This window comes from Oryx dammah, unplaced genomic scaffold (genome assembly GCF_014754425.2).
Source record: "Oryx dammah isolate SB20612 unplaced genomic scaffold, SCBI_Odam_1.1 HiC_scaffold_26, whole genome shotgun sequence".
NCBI classification, from domain to species: domain Eukaryota; kingdom Metazoa; phylum Chordata; class Mammalia; order Artiodactyla; family Bovidae; genus Oryx; species Oryx dammah.
This window is the reverse complement of record NW_024070210.1, coordinates 37,662,221-37,680,517: the sequence shown is the minus strand read 5'-3', so window position 1 is coordinate 37,680,517 and position 18,297 is coordinate 37,662,221. Positions and strand designations below refer to the sequence as shown.

Below are 18,297 nucleotides of genomic sequence, written 5' to 3'. Positions count from 1 at the left end.
AAACCACCCTGGGTCAGGAAGATCCCGCAGAGAAGGGAATGGCAACCCACTCCAGTATTCTTGCCTGGAGAATTCCATGGACAGAGGAGCCTGACAGGCTAGTCTATGGCGTTGCAAAAGAGTCAGACATGACTGAGCAACTAACACACATACATACAGTGTCAATCACTTGTATAGACCTCCTGTCCCCTTACATCCCTTTGTTGAGGAGCAACAACACATCTCTGGCCACACTAAGTACATTGAAAGAATTAGACCTTAGACGTGGCAGCATTTGATCATAGGGAGAAGGCATTTTGTAAATTTCGAGAAATGTTCGAGATTTCCAAAAACCTTTACTAGAAAGGTGAAAGAATTTGATCCCAGGTCACAAGGCAAGTGAGTAGCAAACCTAGGTTTACTGGCTCCTTTAACCCGATTATCACATTCCGAGGCCTCCTTATTGTTAGAGTTGCTGAAACACTACCTCGCATTCATATAGCTCTCAGTGCTACATTAAATTCTATGTTACAGTCTCTCCTTTTGGCCCAGTTGTGTGCTGGAGACAATAAATGTGATTGTTCGCCCTTTGAGGATAAGAAGATTGCAACTCAAGAAGACACATAGTAGTCTATGACAGAGTCAAGACCAGAACCCAGTTTTCCCAACTCCCTCTCCCTGGCTGTTTCCACAAAGCTATCCTGCTTGTCTTAGAGCCTTCTGTCAGTGAAGTGGAAAACAAGTGTGAGACACCAGAATTTAAAAGACAGCTCATTAAAATTAAACAATTACATTCTTTTGTCTGTACAGACATGAAATACTCAAATCTGTCTCCTGTCCTTCTAGCAATTTAAACGTTAAAGCGAATTCTCCAGTTCTACACAAATCCACAGCAACTAAAACCTCACGCTCTTAGGGTTGCTGCTTTCCTAACAAATGTACCCTTATCAAATTGAAACAAAAATTTAAATACATAAAATAGAAGGGAAAAGGAAAAAACTCTCTGCGGTCCTCCCTTGTTTCTGGCCCACATTCATCTCCGTTTTCCTGAGTTTCTCAAGCCAGGGGCACACGGCCAATGACTATTGGAAAGGCACGTATTCCAAACACCCAGCCGGCTAGTGGGTGGACAGCGCAGCACTCCGGGAGAGGATGACTGGAGTTACAGACCTAGTCCCCTCTAGTCTCCATCCCGGTGTTGCTCTAAGAAGCTCCCAAATCTTGAGGTGGTTTCGTTCACTGCAAAATGGAGGGCACTGGGTCAGCCTGTGCACCGAGATGAACTTAAACTTGAAGCTGTACTCATTATTTGCATATTTAAATCCATAAATGTGAATTTAAAATTTTATATATATATATATGTATCTCATTACATAGCCTCCTCAGAAGTAGCGTCCCCCTCTCCGTCGTTCGGGGGGCCCCGACAGGCCACCGCACAGGTCAGTGGGCGGATCAGCACGCTAACCAAAGGTCAGTTCGAAGGCCTCGCCGACTCGCCCCCGCGCCCCGCGGTCGGCGCAGTTCCTAACTCTGGCGGCCCCGCCACCTGCTCCCGGCAGCCAATGGGGCGCACGGGGGGCGGCCGGGGCGGGGCGAGGCTACAAAAGGCCGCGCGCCAGGACACTCCGCCGCGGGCGCGCTCTCAGAAGGCTCGGGCGGAGGCGGCCGAGCTCCGGACACGGTCGGCGTGAGGACCAGGCGGGCGCGGGGCGATGCTGCGGGTGCGGTGTCTGCGCGGCGGGAGCCGCGGTGCCGAAGCGCTGCACTACATCGGGTCTCGGGTGCGTGCGCCGCCGCCTCGTCGGGCGGCCGCGTGCTCTCCCCCTCTCCTTCCCTCGCTGTGCCCCGCCAGCTTTGCCCGACCGTGTCCTTTCTGGGCCCCCTCGGAAGCTCCGCTTCAAGAGCCTCCGCCGCCTGTCGGGAGCTCGGCGGTGTCCCTGGGAAAGGGGGCGTGCGTTGGGGCCACACCCGGTGGACACAGCTGCTGTCTGAGCAGGGGGCGCCGCCCTCCCCAACCGGATGGGTTGGGGTGACAGGCGACACCTCTGAAAGGGTGGGCTCGGGGGTGAGGGTGCCCTGGGTGGGCAGAGAGCTGGGCAGGCGTGTCGAGCGGACGGACGGGAGAAGGGGCGGAGTGGGGCTCGGGGACAGAGGGGGAGCGAGCAGGCCCGTTCCAAGTGTAACATGGAGTCCTGAGACGCGAGAGGAGTCGGAGCGAGTTCGATCTTTACCCAGATTTCTGGCTGGTCCTGCCCTCTGCTTCCCTGGTATGCAGGCACACGCCTGCAGACCCTCCCTAGCTCCTGGAGCTGGAATAGTCGGGCAGTTTGGCTTCCCCCTGCAACTGGCTTCAGAACAGCTGTCACTCCCTCTTGTTTTGGTCTGCAACCTGGCTCCCCTCCTGTCTCCTTCCTAAGACTTTTAACAAATATTTGGGGGTGGGGGGAGGGCGAGGTTTGTCCTGCGTATAAGGGACTCTCCCTCCTCTAGAATTTATAGGCTCTACATTTTCAAAAGGCTTTTATGAAGTTCTTAGATCTCCTTTCCAGTCGTGTAAATTTGCACCTGTGTTAGTTAATCCTTATCTTGGCTAGGGTACTGTGGACCATGTGCAAAATGCAGCCTGTGGTACTTGGTCACTCTCTCATAATTGCAGTGCCAAAGAATGTGAAGTGTATGTCAGTGAGGAGAAATTTATGGCTTGAAACTGATTATTCTACAAGATAAAGTCCTTTACAAATGCTTCTATATTTTCATTTGAGGAGGTGGGGAAACTTTAATATTAGTAACCTTTGAATTGGAGGGGGAAGGAGGCTCCCTCCCCCAGCTGGACTTGGCAGGGAGGTTGCTTTGCATGGCTTTCTGGGAAGAAGGGTGACCCATCACCCACAGAAGAAGTGCTTAAAGCTTGACTGCAGAAAACTCTTCTGAGATATAAATTGGGGTGTATGGTCTTTAGGGACAAAATATTCTGAGGAATTTTAAAGAGTTATTCCAACTCAAAAAAAATAGGTTTAAAAGTACATGTATAAATAAGAAAGTACAATCTCCTATAACCCCACGACCCGCCTATAGGCTAACATCTCAGTTTACATTCTCTGCAAAGATTTTAAATGCCTGACTGTGTTAGCCTGGCTTTTCATCCCACTTCTGCTTCTCCATCCCACAAGTACTATACAGGACCACACAATAATCTCTTCTTTGTTCTTGGAAGCTTGGAAGAACTGTAACAGGATGGGTGCAGCGAACTTTCCAGAGCACCCAGGCAGCTACGGCTTCCTCCCGGAATTCCTGTGCAGCTGATGACAAGGCCACTGATCCTCTGCCCAAGGACTGCCCTGTCTCCTCTTTCAACGAATGGGACCCCCTAGAGGAAGTGATCGTGGGCAGAGCAGAAAATGCCTGTGTTCCACCGTTCACTGTGGAGGTGAAGGTAAAGCAAGGGTTTCCCGTGTCTGCGTGGGTTCACTGTCTGCTGTCTGGCTTCTGCGCCCACTCCTCTGGAAATGCATTCTCTCTAGCTTACTCAGGACCACCCAAATCCAGTGGCTGATGTTACCTTACTTGGCATCTCTGCAGTATTTGACATCATTTACTCCAGGGATTACTCCCTCCCTTCAGGTTCTGTGAGACCTTTGCTGAGGGTGGGGGAGTGGATATTAGTTTTCTCACTGTTTCTCGCATCACCTTCTTTTACTGTCTATAATGTTGGGGTTGAACAGAATTTCACTTTAGCTGTTCTCACAGTTTCATTCCACGCCTCCACTCTGGTCCAGATCTCTCTCCTGAATTCTGTCCATATGAACACACTAAATTCCTTATTGGATGTTGCCACCGGACTTCAAATGTGGCACATGTGAGTTCAGCTACTAGCCACTCTGCAAAACTGGGGCCTTCTTCATTCCTTTCTTTCAGGTTTTAGCATTCCTATTTATTCAAGCTAAACATCAAAGAATCATCTTTTGTTTCTCCTTCAGTCACATCCTGCACGTCCATTCTCCAAGATCTAACAAGTCTTTTGTCAAAATGAACCTTAGCTCCATCTCTCTGCTACTACCTTAGGTCAGGATCTCATCTGGTGCCTGAACTGAACTGTTGCAGTTAACTCCTAACTGTACGTGTGTGTGTTAGTCAGTCAGTCATGTCTGACTCATGGATTGTAGCCCACCAGGCTTCTTTGTCCATGTGATTTTCCAGCAAGAATACTGCAGTGGGTTGCCATTTCCTTCTCCAGGGAATCTTCCCAACCGACGGACAGAACCTGGGTCTCCCGCATTGCAGGAGATTCTTTACCATCTGAGCCACCAGGGAAGTTAACTCCTAACTGGTCTCCCTTACTTGCTGTGCTATCTAAACCACCTCCAGCTTCTGTCAGAGTGATTTTTTAAAACCAGAATTCAGTGTTGTTACTCATCTGCTTCTGTCAGTCCTCTATTTTGCCAGCCTCTCGCCTCTTAATAATTTCCCCCCGTTTTCAGCTGACTTTGTAAGGTAACCATTTAAACAACCAAACTAGACTATTCACTGTTCCCCAAACAAGCCTCAGGCCTTTGCTCCCACATAGAACTCTCCCACATACTTTCATGCACTCCTTTTGTCTGCAGTTTAAACCTCCTCCTCTTCCTTCCTAGTTCCCATGGCACCTCCCACGAAGCCTTCCAAGACTTCCCTGGCAACAAGTAATATCTTCCCTTTTAAAAACTCTTAGTGCTCTTTATCTGTAATATTTTTATAACCAGAGCCTCTGTGGGCTGGTGTTCTAGTTGTATATGGGGTAACAGTTCCATCCACACTGTAGGCACAGTCTAGGCTTCCATTAATAATAGGTTATGAATATATCTTTGGTACACTTAAATTCCTCCTGAATGTTAACATATTATTTGTAATATGGGTTGAGGAATTTAACAAAAATCATCATCATCAGATATGTTGCCTATCTTGTATCAGGGCTCCAGAGTTATTAGCACAAAATAACTTCCTTTCCATCTGGAGAGAGGATATTTATGATGTTTATGTTTAGCAACTGAGATTGTTACTCTGTATTTTATGCTAACTAACTGAGGAGGCAGTTGAATTCAAGTGCCAGGAGAGGGAAGGGGAAAACAGTGACCAAGTCTGGACAATTAGGAAGTCTTCCTAAAGGAAGGAAATAATTCTTGAGTTAGACCTTGAAGAGAAGGCTTCTGATTGTTCTGAAACTACCTTTGGTTCTGACATGTGAAATTTGATGAACAGATTAATTTATGTACCATCCACATGTTTTAAAAAGGCGTGATCTTTTAAGTCTTTTCTTAGATTTCTCATCACCTAACCATTTTAATTGTGTTGGTCGCTCAATTGTGTCCAACTCTGTGACCCCATGGGGCTTCTCTGGTGGTTCAGATGGTAAAGCGTCCGCCTGCAATGTGGGAGACCTGGGTTCGATTCCTGGGTCGGGAAGATCCCCTGGAGAAGGAAATGGCAATCCACTCCAGAATTCTTGCCTGGAAAATCCCATGGACAGAGGAGCCTGATAGGTTACAGTCCATGGGGTCGCAAAGAGTCGGACACGACTGAGCGACTTCACTTTCTGTGACCCCATGGACTGTAGCTCACCAGGCTCCTCTGTCCATGGAATTCTCCAGGCAAGAATACTGAAGTGGACTGGGTGAAATTAAATTTCAAATTCAGGTGTAGTTTATCCTTCTGTTTGTCTTTAGAATGATTGACTTTTATATCATGTGATCTTATGGAATCGGACTTCTAAGACATTATTTTGAGTTCTTTGTTATTTGATTTATGACCTTATATTTTGGAATTTCATGGGCTTTTGGAAGGTGTGCTAGGCTAGAGTCAGGAGACCAGGATTGAATTAGTTATTTGATAAAAGCTTATTAGCTAATCTCAATTAATCAGCTGTTTGACCTTGTGATCTTGATTCCACAAATTTCTGGGCCTCACTAAAATGAAGATATTAAATGGTTTGCTATCCATCCAGTGAGATTAAGTAAGAAGGTAAAGGGTTTTAGATGTGAATTATTTTTAAAGGAAAAAACTACAGCTCATTATAGTTGTATGGATGCAATTTGCCAAGTCCATTGAGGATGTAATGATTGTAAATAATAGTAGCATTAGCAGTACTGGTTTCATTCATTTTTCTGGTTATTTCTGCTTTATGGCACATATGAAACTATGTATTGAGAGAGAAGAAATTAAGACTAGAAGGCAACATCTTACCTTCTAGTTGGAGGAAAATGACAGCTATATAACGCAGTTTGGGACCAGTAAAATATAATGTAGTAAACTATAGGTAGTTATAGCATAAGATATGCTGGAAGATATAAGTGCTAGAGAAATGTTATGGGAATGAGGAACATAGTCATCAGGAAGCACAAGTTTTGAAAGCTATGTGGCTTTTTATTCTGCAAAACAGAGGGAATACTTTCAATCAAATATGTTTTTTGCTTTTGTTTTTTTTTAATAATGCCCTTGATGAAAGGACTAAATTTTAAAAATATAAAGTCAATCAAGGTTAATGTAATGTAAGTTTGCAGCTGGATAAATAATAAGTTTCTATTGAGATTTCCTAACCTTCCAAAGACAGTGTTTAAAATTTATTTGGCAAATTCCTCTGAAGGATTTTAGGCTCCGAATGACTATCCAGTTTCTAGGAATACAGCCACATCTCTGCAACAGATTATTAAAAAATCACATGCTAAGCATTTAATATAGTGGGTTTTTTTTTTAAATCTTGCAGACCCTTGGTAAATGATTGCTAACTCATTTAAAGGAAGTGTAAATAATTTCCAACTATCTCTTGGAAAATGGAGTCTGTCCTGACCATTTAGACTTTGTCCAACCTTTAGCCAGAGTTTGAGCTACAGAAGAGAATTCACACTTGTTCAAATAACTTTTTTTCTCCCAGGAAAGTTTACTTTATATTTATCAAGCAGGGCTCCACTCTGCACAAGTAGTCACATGGGCTACTCTGGAATGTGTCCAGTGAGACAACACGGCTACGCCTCTGCTGTTAGCCAGTGTAAAACTTTCAAAGGCTTCTTGTCCGCTGGTGGACTGTAAGAGATGTGCCTGGCATGAGAAGGAGGAAGCAGTGAACGGATGAGTAGTACCAGAATGTGTCTGAGAGGAAAATAAAGAGCCATTATTATCCTCTCCTCTGCTTGCCACTGCAGGACTTCCTAGGAGTAGAAAACCATAGAGTGCTCTTAATTTGTTTTTGTTTTTTAAGAGTGGATTGATCTTAAAAAGTACTCACATTTTTAATTTTGATAACATTGTTTATGGGCCAGAATTTGAGCTTATTGTTTGCGTATAGATCTTCAAAATGAAAGCAACTGAATCCTTTAGACAGGGCTTGACAAGCTTTTTCTGTACAGGGCTAGATAATTGTTTCAGGCTTTGTACACCATTGGTCTCTGTCACACCACTCTCAACTCCCACTGCGGTGCAAACCCACCACAGACAATGTGTAAATGAATGTGTGTGTGTCTGTGTTCCATAAAACTTTATCGACAAAAAAAAAAAAACAAGCAGCAGTCCAGGTTTGGCCCATGGACTTTAGTTTGCCAGCCCCTGTTTTACACCTTCACTGGCTTCTCCCTGTTTGCTGAAGACCTGTTCTTCAGATTTTTAGTCCATCTCCAGTAGGCTCAGCTCCAGCCTAATTGATGTGAACCTAGATGTTGAACTGACAAGAGGCAGGTCTGCTTCCATATGTTTGATATTTATCAGGCTGAGATGAAAGTGGAAGTAGAGACATAAAATCTGGACATTAAAGAGCTAGACATCTAGACAGTCTTATTTCATTACCCAATTTACCCTTCTTTATGGCACTTAACCACTGTCTGAAATTGTCTGATTGGTGATGGAAACCTTATAGGACATGATTAGGACTCATAGTTGTCTGGTTAATCAGTAATACAAAGAAACATTTTAAAAACACCAGCTTACATTTTTTTTAAAAAAACTTAAGACATACAAAATGTACCTTGATTTGCCAATCTTTTGATGCAAGTCCAAGGCTTTTTCTTAGCATTTGGATCTTTTGATTGGAATTCTGCTTTTTCTGTCTCAATAAATTATATCCATATGCATCCCCTACATTCCCCAACATATTTCTTTAATTTGACTGAGAAGTTGGCACAGGCAAAACAATCTAAACGCAAAAGCCTTCAGAGTTTTATACTTTTGAAAACCAACATCTTACAGTTGTTACCTACCCTAATTCAACAGTAATTTTTGGCAGTTGATTGGGCATTTTTAAAACATTCAACTTCTTTCCAATCAGGTGTCTTTTAATATGCATAGATAGCCCTTGGACACTTCCTAAATGTTAAGCTTTTTTTTTTTCAGCTACTTAAAAATTTGTGAATTTGCTTATCAGATCACTTCTTTTTATGGTGAAAGACCTGAGGCAATAGGAGAGCTTGGATGGATTGGGGAGAGAAGAGCTGTGGTGGGGAGAGACATGTTGGCTGGGAAGGACAGGAAACAGTAAAAGCAGACTTGTATCACTGCACAGTTTTGCCAAGTGGTGATTCTGTTGAATGAGAAAATAATCATGAATGGATTTTTAAGAGAAACAAAGCATATTTGAGAGCATGTCCTTAACCTTTAAGGGAGCAGTGTCCTATTTTTCTACAAAGTGTCCTGAAGTGCTGTTTTTTAGACAAAATTCCGGGGTGCCTGGACAGCCCACGGTTTTGTCTTCTATTCTCTTTATCTGTTCTGTTTGTTCTCTTACTTGACTTCATGGCAACTGTCCATTGGGAGCACCATGTCCTATTTTGTTTATGTAGCACGTGAACACTGGCCCAAGAGCATTCCAAGCCCCTGTGAGGGCAGTCATGTTGTACGTGGTAAGGTATGAGATCTCAGGCAGAAGGAAGAAGAGCTCTCAAAACATCAAGAGAATTTAGAGATCTTCATTCAACAAATATTGATTATCTCCCCAGAGAGTCAATCAAGTGTGCTTGTTTCTGGGGATGAACACTAGACCGGATGTAGTCTCAGTCTTAGTTCTTTTAAGTTATACAAATTATTGTTGACAACCTATGAACCTATTTTGAGTTGTATTTTTTTTCCTGTTAAGTTTCATTTACTTTCTTCTGGTTCTAGGCCAACACATATGATAAGTACTGGCCTTTTTACCAAAAGTATGGGGGCAGTTATTTTCCCAAAGATCATTTGAAAAAGGCTGTTGCTGAAATTGAAGAAATGTGCAATATTTTAAAAATGGAAGGAGTGACAGTGAGGAGGCCTGACCCCATTGACTGGTCACTGAAGTATAAAACTCCTGATTTTGAGTCTACGGGTAAGTCATGTTGAATATTTAAACTGCTAGTGTTTAGAGTTTTTCATTTTTCTCAATGTGTAAGGGGAAAGCTCTGATGGTTTCTCAGAGATTCCTTTGTTTTAATAATCTTTTGAAACTTTAAAGATTATTTAGGGACAGTTTAATTCTTTTTGGTAAGATTGAGATGTATACATTCTCAACTCCATTGTAAATCTAGAGTCTCCTTAAAAGAAGCAGAAGTTTTTTCTAAACCTCCTGCGCATTTCCTTTCATAAGAACAGTGGATTCCATTTAATTTTCCTCAAGAACAGAAATTAAAAGGGGAACAGAACATGGTGGGAATACATTCACTACAAATTAGGGATCCCTGCACACCCCTAGTTTACTGCTTACCACTGGATGTACATCAGCAGCAGGAGACCAATCCTAGAAGTGCCTTGAATGCAAGAAAAAAAATCGTGAGCAAAGAACATGAAAAACGTGAATGAGTTTAAAAATAAAATGGAAAATTTTGTTTAAAGTGGCGGGGACAGAGACATTCCCATCTTATTTTTAACTGACATTCTTGCAAGATTGTTCTTGTCCCTGAGTTCAGTGTTCTAATTTACAGTTGTGAAAGTGATCCTTGGGCCAGTTTTCATCTTGTAGTACTGATATCCCCTGAAAAACACTGTTAGGAGTTACAAAGGTGAAAACTTGGTGGTTCGATAGCTCTTCAAACAAGAGGTGCCCTTTTTTTTTTTCCTTTTTTTCTTCCTTTCTTCTTTTTTTGGCTTCATTATCTCCATACAGAATTCATGTTAACATTATCTAGCATGTATCATTTAATATTTTTTCATCTGCATGTAATTATGTATATTATACACATACAAGTTTTCGGTAATTTTTATTTATTTATTTTTTACCAAAGAAAGGGATCATATTATATAGACTCTTCTGTCTTGGAAATCAGCATCACTGAGGTTGCTCTGGAATTTTCTGGCTTAACAGGTTTATATGGTGCGATGCCTCGAGACATCCTGATAGTGGTGGGAAATGAGATTATCGAGGCCCCCATGGCCTGGCGCTCTCGCTTCTTTGAGTACCGTGCATACAGAGCAATTATCAAAGACTACTTCCGCCGTGGGGCCAAGTGGACAACTGCTCCTAAGCCCACAATGGCTGATGAGCTTTATGACCAAGTAAGTCCTCAGTTGTAGGAAAGCTTATTAGTAACTTTTCTAAATAATCCACAGAGACTGAGAGATTCTCTGTTACCTTGTATTTATTATGTATTTCAGAAACTGAGATCACCTACTTTTCAATAAATGATTGTCCTATGATGAAAATAAGAGTAAATTATATTGTGATAATAGCTAACACTTACTGTTGTTTACCATGTGCCAGATCTTGAGCTAAGCACTTTATTTACCTCTTCAGTCCTGTTTATTTTTCACAACCCTATGAGGGAATAGGTTCATTCCGTTACAGGGAAGAATATTTGCCTAAAGGCACGTACCTATTCATTGGTGGAGACAGAAGAGTCACTAGGCTGAACTTCAGCCTCTTCTAGAAAAAGAATTTGGTCTGTAGGCCATACTTACAGTAAAAGGAAGTGTATGTGTCCCTTATTAGATTTCTCACTTTACTATTATATTTTAAATTTCCAAATTAAAATATTTTCACCCCGTTTTTACTTATCTAAACACAGAACCAAGTTTTTACAGGCTTATGTCTCTCTTACTATTTAATCACTTATGCAAAGAATCAAAAAGTCAAAATTTCTTTAAACCCTCTATGAGTTTAAAGACAAGTGGGACTTGCCTGATGGTCCAGTGGTTAAGACTCCATGCTTCCAATTCAGGAGGTGCAGGTTCATTCCCTAGTCAGAGAACTAAGATCCCACATGCTGCATGGAGTAGCCAAAAAAAAAAAAACAAAGACAGAAGGAAGTAATGAATGTGTTACCCAATATATACACCCGATCAGATTTAGCCGGGGATGCATGGCAATTCATTTTACGGTAGGAGTTAGGCTCAGGGCCAAATTCCTTTTCTAAAAGAACAGAATGGCTTCATCCTGTTGATTTTCAATACTATGGATAGCTTCATAAGTCAACGTATGGGTTATGGAATATTTTCATCTGTATTCCTCTGTATCACTTGCTTCCAGGTATTGAATATCAGAAACTTTTCTCAACTAGTTTTTAAATTTCTTTCTTGTTGGTTTTGTTTATTTTGGTTTGCTTAGCATAGGCCTACATCTTCCCAGGCATGTTTTAGTCTAGAACAGGGTAGTAATATGATGACATTGAACTAATTTCTTAGTGATAAAGGCCCTTTTCCTCATGAACCAATGCACTGTGTGTGTCCATTCTTGTTCCAATTAGGATTACCCCATCCATTCTGTAGAAGACAGACACAAATTGGCTGCTCAGGGAAAGTTTGTGACAACTGAGTTTGAGCCATGCTTTGATGCTGCTGATTTCATTCGAGCTGGAAGAGATATCTTCGTACAAAGAAGCCAGGTTGACAAAGGCTGCCTTGGAAATTTCGCACTTTACTATTATATTTTAAATTTCCAAATTAAAATATTTTCACCCCGTTTTTACTTATCTAAACACAGAACCAAGTGTTTACAGGCTGATGTCTCTCTCTCTATTTTCAGGTTACAAACTACATGGGCATTGAATGGATGCGTAAGCATCTCGCTCCAGACTACAGAGTGCACATTGTTTCCTTTAAAGACCCCAATCCCATGCACATTGACGCCACCTTCAATATCATTGGGCCTGGTCTTGTGCTTTCCAACCCTGACCGACCATGTCACCAGGTAGGGGAGTTCTTAGGACTCTGGAAAACAAATAGAGTCTGGCAACTGAAGGAATTTCCACTTTTATTTTAAGCACTTCCATGATTCCTAATGGTTCTAAATGACAGTCAGCAATACTCAATACTATTATGATCAAACACTGGATTGCTTGTTACATTTACTGCAGGATGTCCAACATAGAAATATACATTTGTAATTGTGATAATTAGACTTTAACTTTGGCTGCTTGCTGCTGTCAGAGCCTCAATTTTGTGCATTTGTGTGTGTTTTTTTGAACAGAGTAGTATTAACTCATAACTTGCAGGTGAGGTTCCTCAGCAGCTGAATTGCAAACAAGATGAGCTCTGCATGTCTGGGGTCACACCACTGGGTAGTGGGTGTCTTCTTCCCTCTCCAGTGGGGACCCTTTCAGCCCCCTACCTCCACCCTGCAGGGAGGAATGGAGCTGCTGCTCCTGCAGCCTCCTACCTCTGCCCACTACCCTCTACTTCCAGTTGGGCGGTGAGTGATTTTGTGTTATTTCTGGGTTGCAGTACACCATTGTGAGATTAACTATTTTACCATATCATTGTTCATTTCCATTCCATATGTTTAGACCCAATGACAACAATTACCTATTCATTTCATTTTATATAAATTATACATATTAAATATTTTAAGACATAATATATTGACATACTAAGTGGGTACGTGATCATAGGGATGGTTGGGTTGTAATAGGTCACTAAGGACAGTTACGGTTCTTTGGGAGTACACTCCTAACATCTGTTTTTATACCATGATCACAGTTGCAAGGTGACAGACTGTGAAGTGGATGGACTATGGGTTTGACATAGTCATATTCTGTGTTCTTATAAATAGGAAATATTTTCATTTTCTTTAATGAGAATTTCTCAAAGAAAGTGTCTTTGGTTTTTTCAAATATCTGAAACCTGTGAAAAGCACAAGAATATTTTTTAAAGCTTTTAACTTTTCTCTTACTTTTTTAACTGTAATCTGGCAATCTGAGGATTTTGTGTACATTTTAACTAAGATTCAGACAAAATCATCCAAATGTTTTGAAATTTTAATTTTTTAATTTTGGCATTTGAGAAGACAGAGTCTCAAAAAGAACTGTTAATCATAAGGACTACCGGAGGTCAAGAATAAGAAGAGTATCTATTAAAGATTTAAGTCTCTTTGGGTTTGGGGGGTTTTTTTGGTCTTGCAGATTGATCTTTTCAAGAAAGCAGGATGGACCATAGTTACTCCTCCAAAACCAGTCATCCCAGATGGTATGTTTACTTTTGTATACTCATAGCCTACAATGATTACTTCAGTGGCCAAGCATCTTCCACCTATAGACAGCAGCCCACATATTAGCAATTTAGAATGTTTTCCCAGTAAAGAATAAATTGGCGCTTGGGGCTACAGGTACTAGAACAAGGCTAGACTTGTGTTCACAACCTCCTTCCATAGAAAATGAAATTGAAAATACAGGAAAAAATCAGTATAAAGCAACATCACGGAAAGCAAGAAATGAGTTTTTAAAGACAACAAGGTGAAATCCAAATGTGTGTTGATTCATAACTTTTACAGATCGCCTTAGAATTAAAATAAAACTTCACAGGGAAACTGAAATACTGGAAGAATTGAGCTGTCACTTGAATATTCTTCACTTTCGAACCTTCTTTGCTTTAACCAAGAATGGCAGCAGACATGATTTAACAGTTGTCGCTATTTTTAGATCACCCACTCTGGATGTCCTCCAAATGGCTTTCCATGAATGTCTTAATGCTAGATGAAAAGCGTGTTATGGTGGATGCCAACGAGGTCCCAATTCAGAAGATGTTTGAAAAGCTGGGTATGTACAATAAATGAAACACGTTGCCATATTTGAAAATATTAAATGATAAGAAGTGACATGATAGGTCTGATGTGTGATTTAGCGAATTAAATTTCTATTCTTTTTAGAAGAACCACATTATTATTTCATAGATGGACAGTATATTTGTTTCCAATAGTCACAACCTCAAAAGGTTGGAAATGCAACCTGCGCTCCTTAGATACCCCTTGACAATAATGTATCAATCTTCTATGACTTATCTAACCTCCTGGTGCCCAAGGGTGAGAATTACCCCTTTGCAGATGAGCACATAGATGGTTTGTCTCTTTCCCAAGTAAGAAATTGTTGGACTTCCCTGGTGGCTCAGTGGTAAAGAATCCACCTGCCAGTGCAGGCGACACGGGTTCAATCCCTGATCCAGAAAGATCCCACTTGCTGTGGAGCAGCTAAGCCTGTGCAGTACAACTACTGAGCCTGTGCTCCAGAGCCCGGGAGCTGCAACTAGTGAAGCCAGCACACTCTCGGGCCCATGCTCTGCAATAGGAGAAAACCCCCCAGTGAGAAGCCCAAGCGTCACAACTAGAGTAACCCCCATTCACCACAACTAGAGAGAAGCCCTCACATCTGCGAAGACCCAGGACAGCCAAAAAAATTATTTTAAAAAAGAAATTGTCGGGATCCTTTAAAAGTAATTTAATTGTCATTACATATTTTAAAGGACATATAAGGATACAAATACAGAAGTAACTTAGATAAGCAATGTGAACAAACAAATGAAATAAAGAGTGTCAGTAAATCATTTCAGCTTTGAACTAAAAAAGCAGGACTAGTTATTACTTGGGTGGGAGTTTGGTTTTCCTGGTATTCAAAATTTAGACCAGTTATTCTAGACTGAAAGTGTTGAAAAAAATTTCATATGGCTGTTACTAGGGTGCAGAAGTATGTGTGTTTATCACTCTGTATCATTCTATATGACATATCACATATTTGACATTAACACATATTTGCTAAATAAAGCCAGGCAGTACACTTGTTGAAATCAAGTTATGTTTTATGTGTTATATTTCAGGTGTGCTACTCAAAAGAGATTGTTTGCCTCTTTGAAACATCTCTCTTTAAAGAAGTATCAGTCAAAAGGATTAGCCTATTCGTTTTAGATTGAACCCAACTTAATTATTTCACCCCTAATGCTATGCCACTTTTCCCCTCTGGCTTTTAATTGCTTGGGTTAAGTTTCCTTATCCATTAAGATTTTATAGTTTCTCAACTTAAAATACTATAAAGTACCAAATATTTGATTTATAACTTTAAGAAACTGTATTATTTATTTGCCATGCTGGGTCTTTGTTGCTACTTGGGCTCTTCCTAGTTGCGGTGAGCAGGGGCTGTTCCCCAGTCGCAGAGTGCGACCTCTCATTGTGGTGGCCTGTCTGGCTGTAGAGCACAGGCTCCAGGGCACACGGGCTTCAGCAGTCGCGGCTCCTGGGCTCTGGAGCACAGGTTCAGTGGTTGGGGCCCACAGGCTCAATGGTTGGGGCCCACAGGCTTAGCTGCTTCACAGCAAGTGGGATCTTCCCCGACTAGGGATCAAACCCGTATCTCCTGCATTGGCAGGCAGATTCGTTACCACTGAGCCATCAGGGAAGCCATATAGTTTTATTTTTAATAAAATCTTTTTGAACATAGGGAACTTGTTAAAGCAAATTGAATTCTCTCCAATTTAGGGCTAATACAACTGTAGCCATCTAAGATAGGTATGTCTTTCTATCAAGAAACATATGCTTGTGGTTAAAAGCCCACTCCTTAACCCATGGCAAAACCCTATTTTTATTCTTCAAAGTCCTGCTCAGTCTCACTTTCTCAGGAAGGGCTTTCCAGATGACTCATGCTGCCTTTCTAACTATACCAATGGACCCTTTTTAGCAACTCTGTAGCTTAGCTTCCCTCTCAAAATAATGGGTTCCTGGAGAGAGAGGAGAATAGATTTTCTTTTTAAAATCCAATTATGCCAAACACAAGAGATTCTTCCTAAATGCCATTGGTTGCTTGTACCATGTACATCATCACCATGTTAATACAGATGGTGCCGGATTAAACTAATTGGCTGAAATGCTTTGGCACCTGTATGGCAATACCACAGAGATGAGCTCTGTTCCACTATTTCCTTGAGGTGGCCTGGTTGAGCTAATTGTGTCAGATAAATTCTGCTTATATGTGAGTAGGTAAAGTCAACTTTTCAAGGTGACTAAATTTTCCTTTTTTCTTAAATTGACATGGTAAAAATAGAAACAGTCTGACCCAGTAGTTAAAGCATAATTCTAAAAGGACTTAACATTTTACTACTTGGATTGTTTCTGATCATTTGTCTGATATGTCTGCTTATGAAACCTGTTGACTTGTGAATAGTCAATAGAACAAAATAGACTTCAGAGTCTCTGTTGACTTTCTGGTGAAGGTTTTATATTAGCAGTGGAATAGATTAGATGAAATATAATTGGTGAAAATAAAAATCGAAAGACTATCCTAGGTTGGGGTAGATTTAAGGGTTAGAACAGCAGGATTCCTATCCATTTTTAGGCTCACTTCTATGAGAATCTTCACACGAGTCCATCTAACTGGTCACGTCTCTCTCTTTTCATGCAGGTATCAGTACGATTAAGGTTAACATTCGTAATGCCAATTCCCTGGGAGGAGGCTTCCACTGCTGGACCTGCGATGTCCGTCGCCGGGGCACCCTACAGTCGTACTTTGACTGACCAGGCCTGCTGGGGCTTGGGGCTTTGCCTCAGATAAACCTAGGAAGCTTAGGGACAAGGTTCATTCTCCTGCTTTAAAAAGTGCATCAACTGTAGTGCTTTAAACAATCATATTTTTAACAGGGGTCTTAAGCCTGGGTTCTTTTTATTACTTTTCAACTTGTGTTAGGTCTTACTCTCTACTCCTAAATTTTTTACTGTTTGGCTTCAAGCATAAAAATTGTCTACCAAAACAAAAATTAGTCATTTGAGTAACGTGGCCACTAATACATTTAACCGTCTACCTCCGTTTTTAATTTTCTTTCCGTAAGGCAGCTTGAAATGTTGGTCCTAATCTTCACTTTTTTTTTTTCCTTTTTGCTAAACTTGTGAATGTTTGTATCACTTCTTTTTTCTAAATAAAAGACTCAGAATGTATACAGATCTTAAGTAGAACCAGATAATTGTCTCTTTTTCTAATAAGGAATTCTGTTCATTTTTAATTTTTCATTTAAAAAAATAACCTAGACTATGCAAACATTTAAGTGAATTTTCCATGAATATTTTTAATCTTCTCATCTCAACATTGGTGATATTTGCTACTAAAAACCTTTTCATACAACTTACCTCATTTCAAGTGATTTATTCTCATCTCTTTTTTTTCTTCTCTGTTCAAAATTTTACAGAAATATTTAGTGCAATAGGATATAACGATAAGTTACAATTCCTAAATTTTCATGTTCAGTATCTAATGGATACTTTGGTAATCTAAGATTTGTTTACAGATGTGCACATTATTTAAAGCACAGACTTTAAAAGCATTTAAAAAAAAACTAATGGAGGTAAAACCTACATGTCATGTGAAATAATTTTAATGTTGGATACTGTACATGTATTTTTATTCTAATAAACTTTTGTGTTACAGAATGGATTTTATCAGTCTAATTATTTTAAGCATAACTAAGTTATGGGAATTAGCTCTTGAAACAGAATTCTAATGCATTGGATTAATCAATACATTCATCCTCAGTAGATAAAAATTTAAACCTAACTCTTGTATTCAGAAATGTTTAGCAGTCAGATTTCATTTATTGATTAATCCAATCATTCAACAATATCTGAATGTCTTCTGAATATAAGGGACTAGGCCCTGGAAGAGGATAAAGTCTCCATTCTCAAGATGCTCAATATTTTGACCTATGAAAAATCTGTGGAGGTGGGGGCAGGGGGAAGTTTGAAAGGGCTTCCATCATGTCCTTGATTCCTGGTGTCTTTTTCCACACACCACAGAAATACCTGCCCATTCTACACTTGGACTGAATCTTGCTTTAGAAACCTTACAAGCTTATGGATTGGTGCACATTTAGGGTATATATTCCCAGGTCTAAATACTACTCAGCAATTCTATTAGACACTCCTCCACATTCTCCTCAGTGGCTATTTCAAACTTTCATTTTATTCTCTTATCTGATCACATTGTTTCATCTTTCACAGAGGAAACAGAGTCCATTGGCTTTTCTGCTGCAAGCCTCTATAGGTTTACCTGTGTTTGCATTCCCTAGTGAAACTCTTTTTTTCTCCTTGCCTTTACTAGCTAAGCTTCTAAAGAGAAAAGTCATGTCTTCCTCTCATCATTCAGCTTTACTTCTCAG

The 18,297-nt window shown here is 40.7% G+C and overlaps 1 protein-coding gene across 1 annotated transcript; it reads left to right on the top strand.

Moving 5' to 3' along the window:
- The first annotated feature begins 1,483 nt into the window (after positions 1-1,483).
- Positions 1,484-17,576, top strand: GATM (glycine amidinotransferase). Its single transcript, XM_040226440.1, has 9 exons — positions 1,484-1,760; positions 3,194-3,412; positions 9,097-9,292; positions 10,265-10,455; positions 11,643-11,780; positions 11,921-12,085; positions 13,296-13,359; positions 13,812-13,928; positions 16,554-17,576. The coding sequence occupies exons 1-9, from the start codon at positions 1,692-1,694 to the stop codon at positions 16,664-16,666; spliced, it is 1,272 nt and encodes a 423-aa protein (XP_040082374.1). The 5' UTR covers positions 1,484-1,691; the 3' UTR covers positions 16,667-17,576.
- The last annotated feature ends 721 nt before the right edge of the window (positions 17,577-18,297 follow it).

What these genes read in the sequence shown, in the direction of transcription:
- GATM (XM_040226440.1), top strand. Translation starts at nt 1,692, where the DNA reads ATGCTGCGGGTGCGGTGTCTGCGCGGCGGGAGCCGCGGTGCCGAAGCG. An exon ending in CGTTCACTGTGGAGGTGAAG is followed by an intron (nt 3,413 to 9,096) that starts GTAAAGCAAGGG and finishes TTCTGGTTCTAG; the next exon opens with GCCAACACATATGATAAGTA. An exon ending in TCTTCGTACAAAGAAGCCAG is followed by an intron (nt 11,781 to 11,920) that starts GTTGACAAAGGC and finishes CTCTATTTTCAG; the next exon opens with GTTACAAACTACATGGGCAT.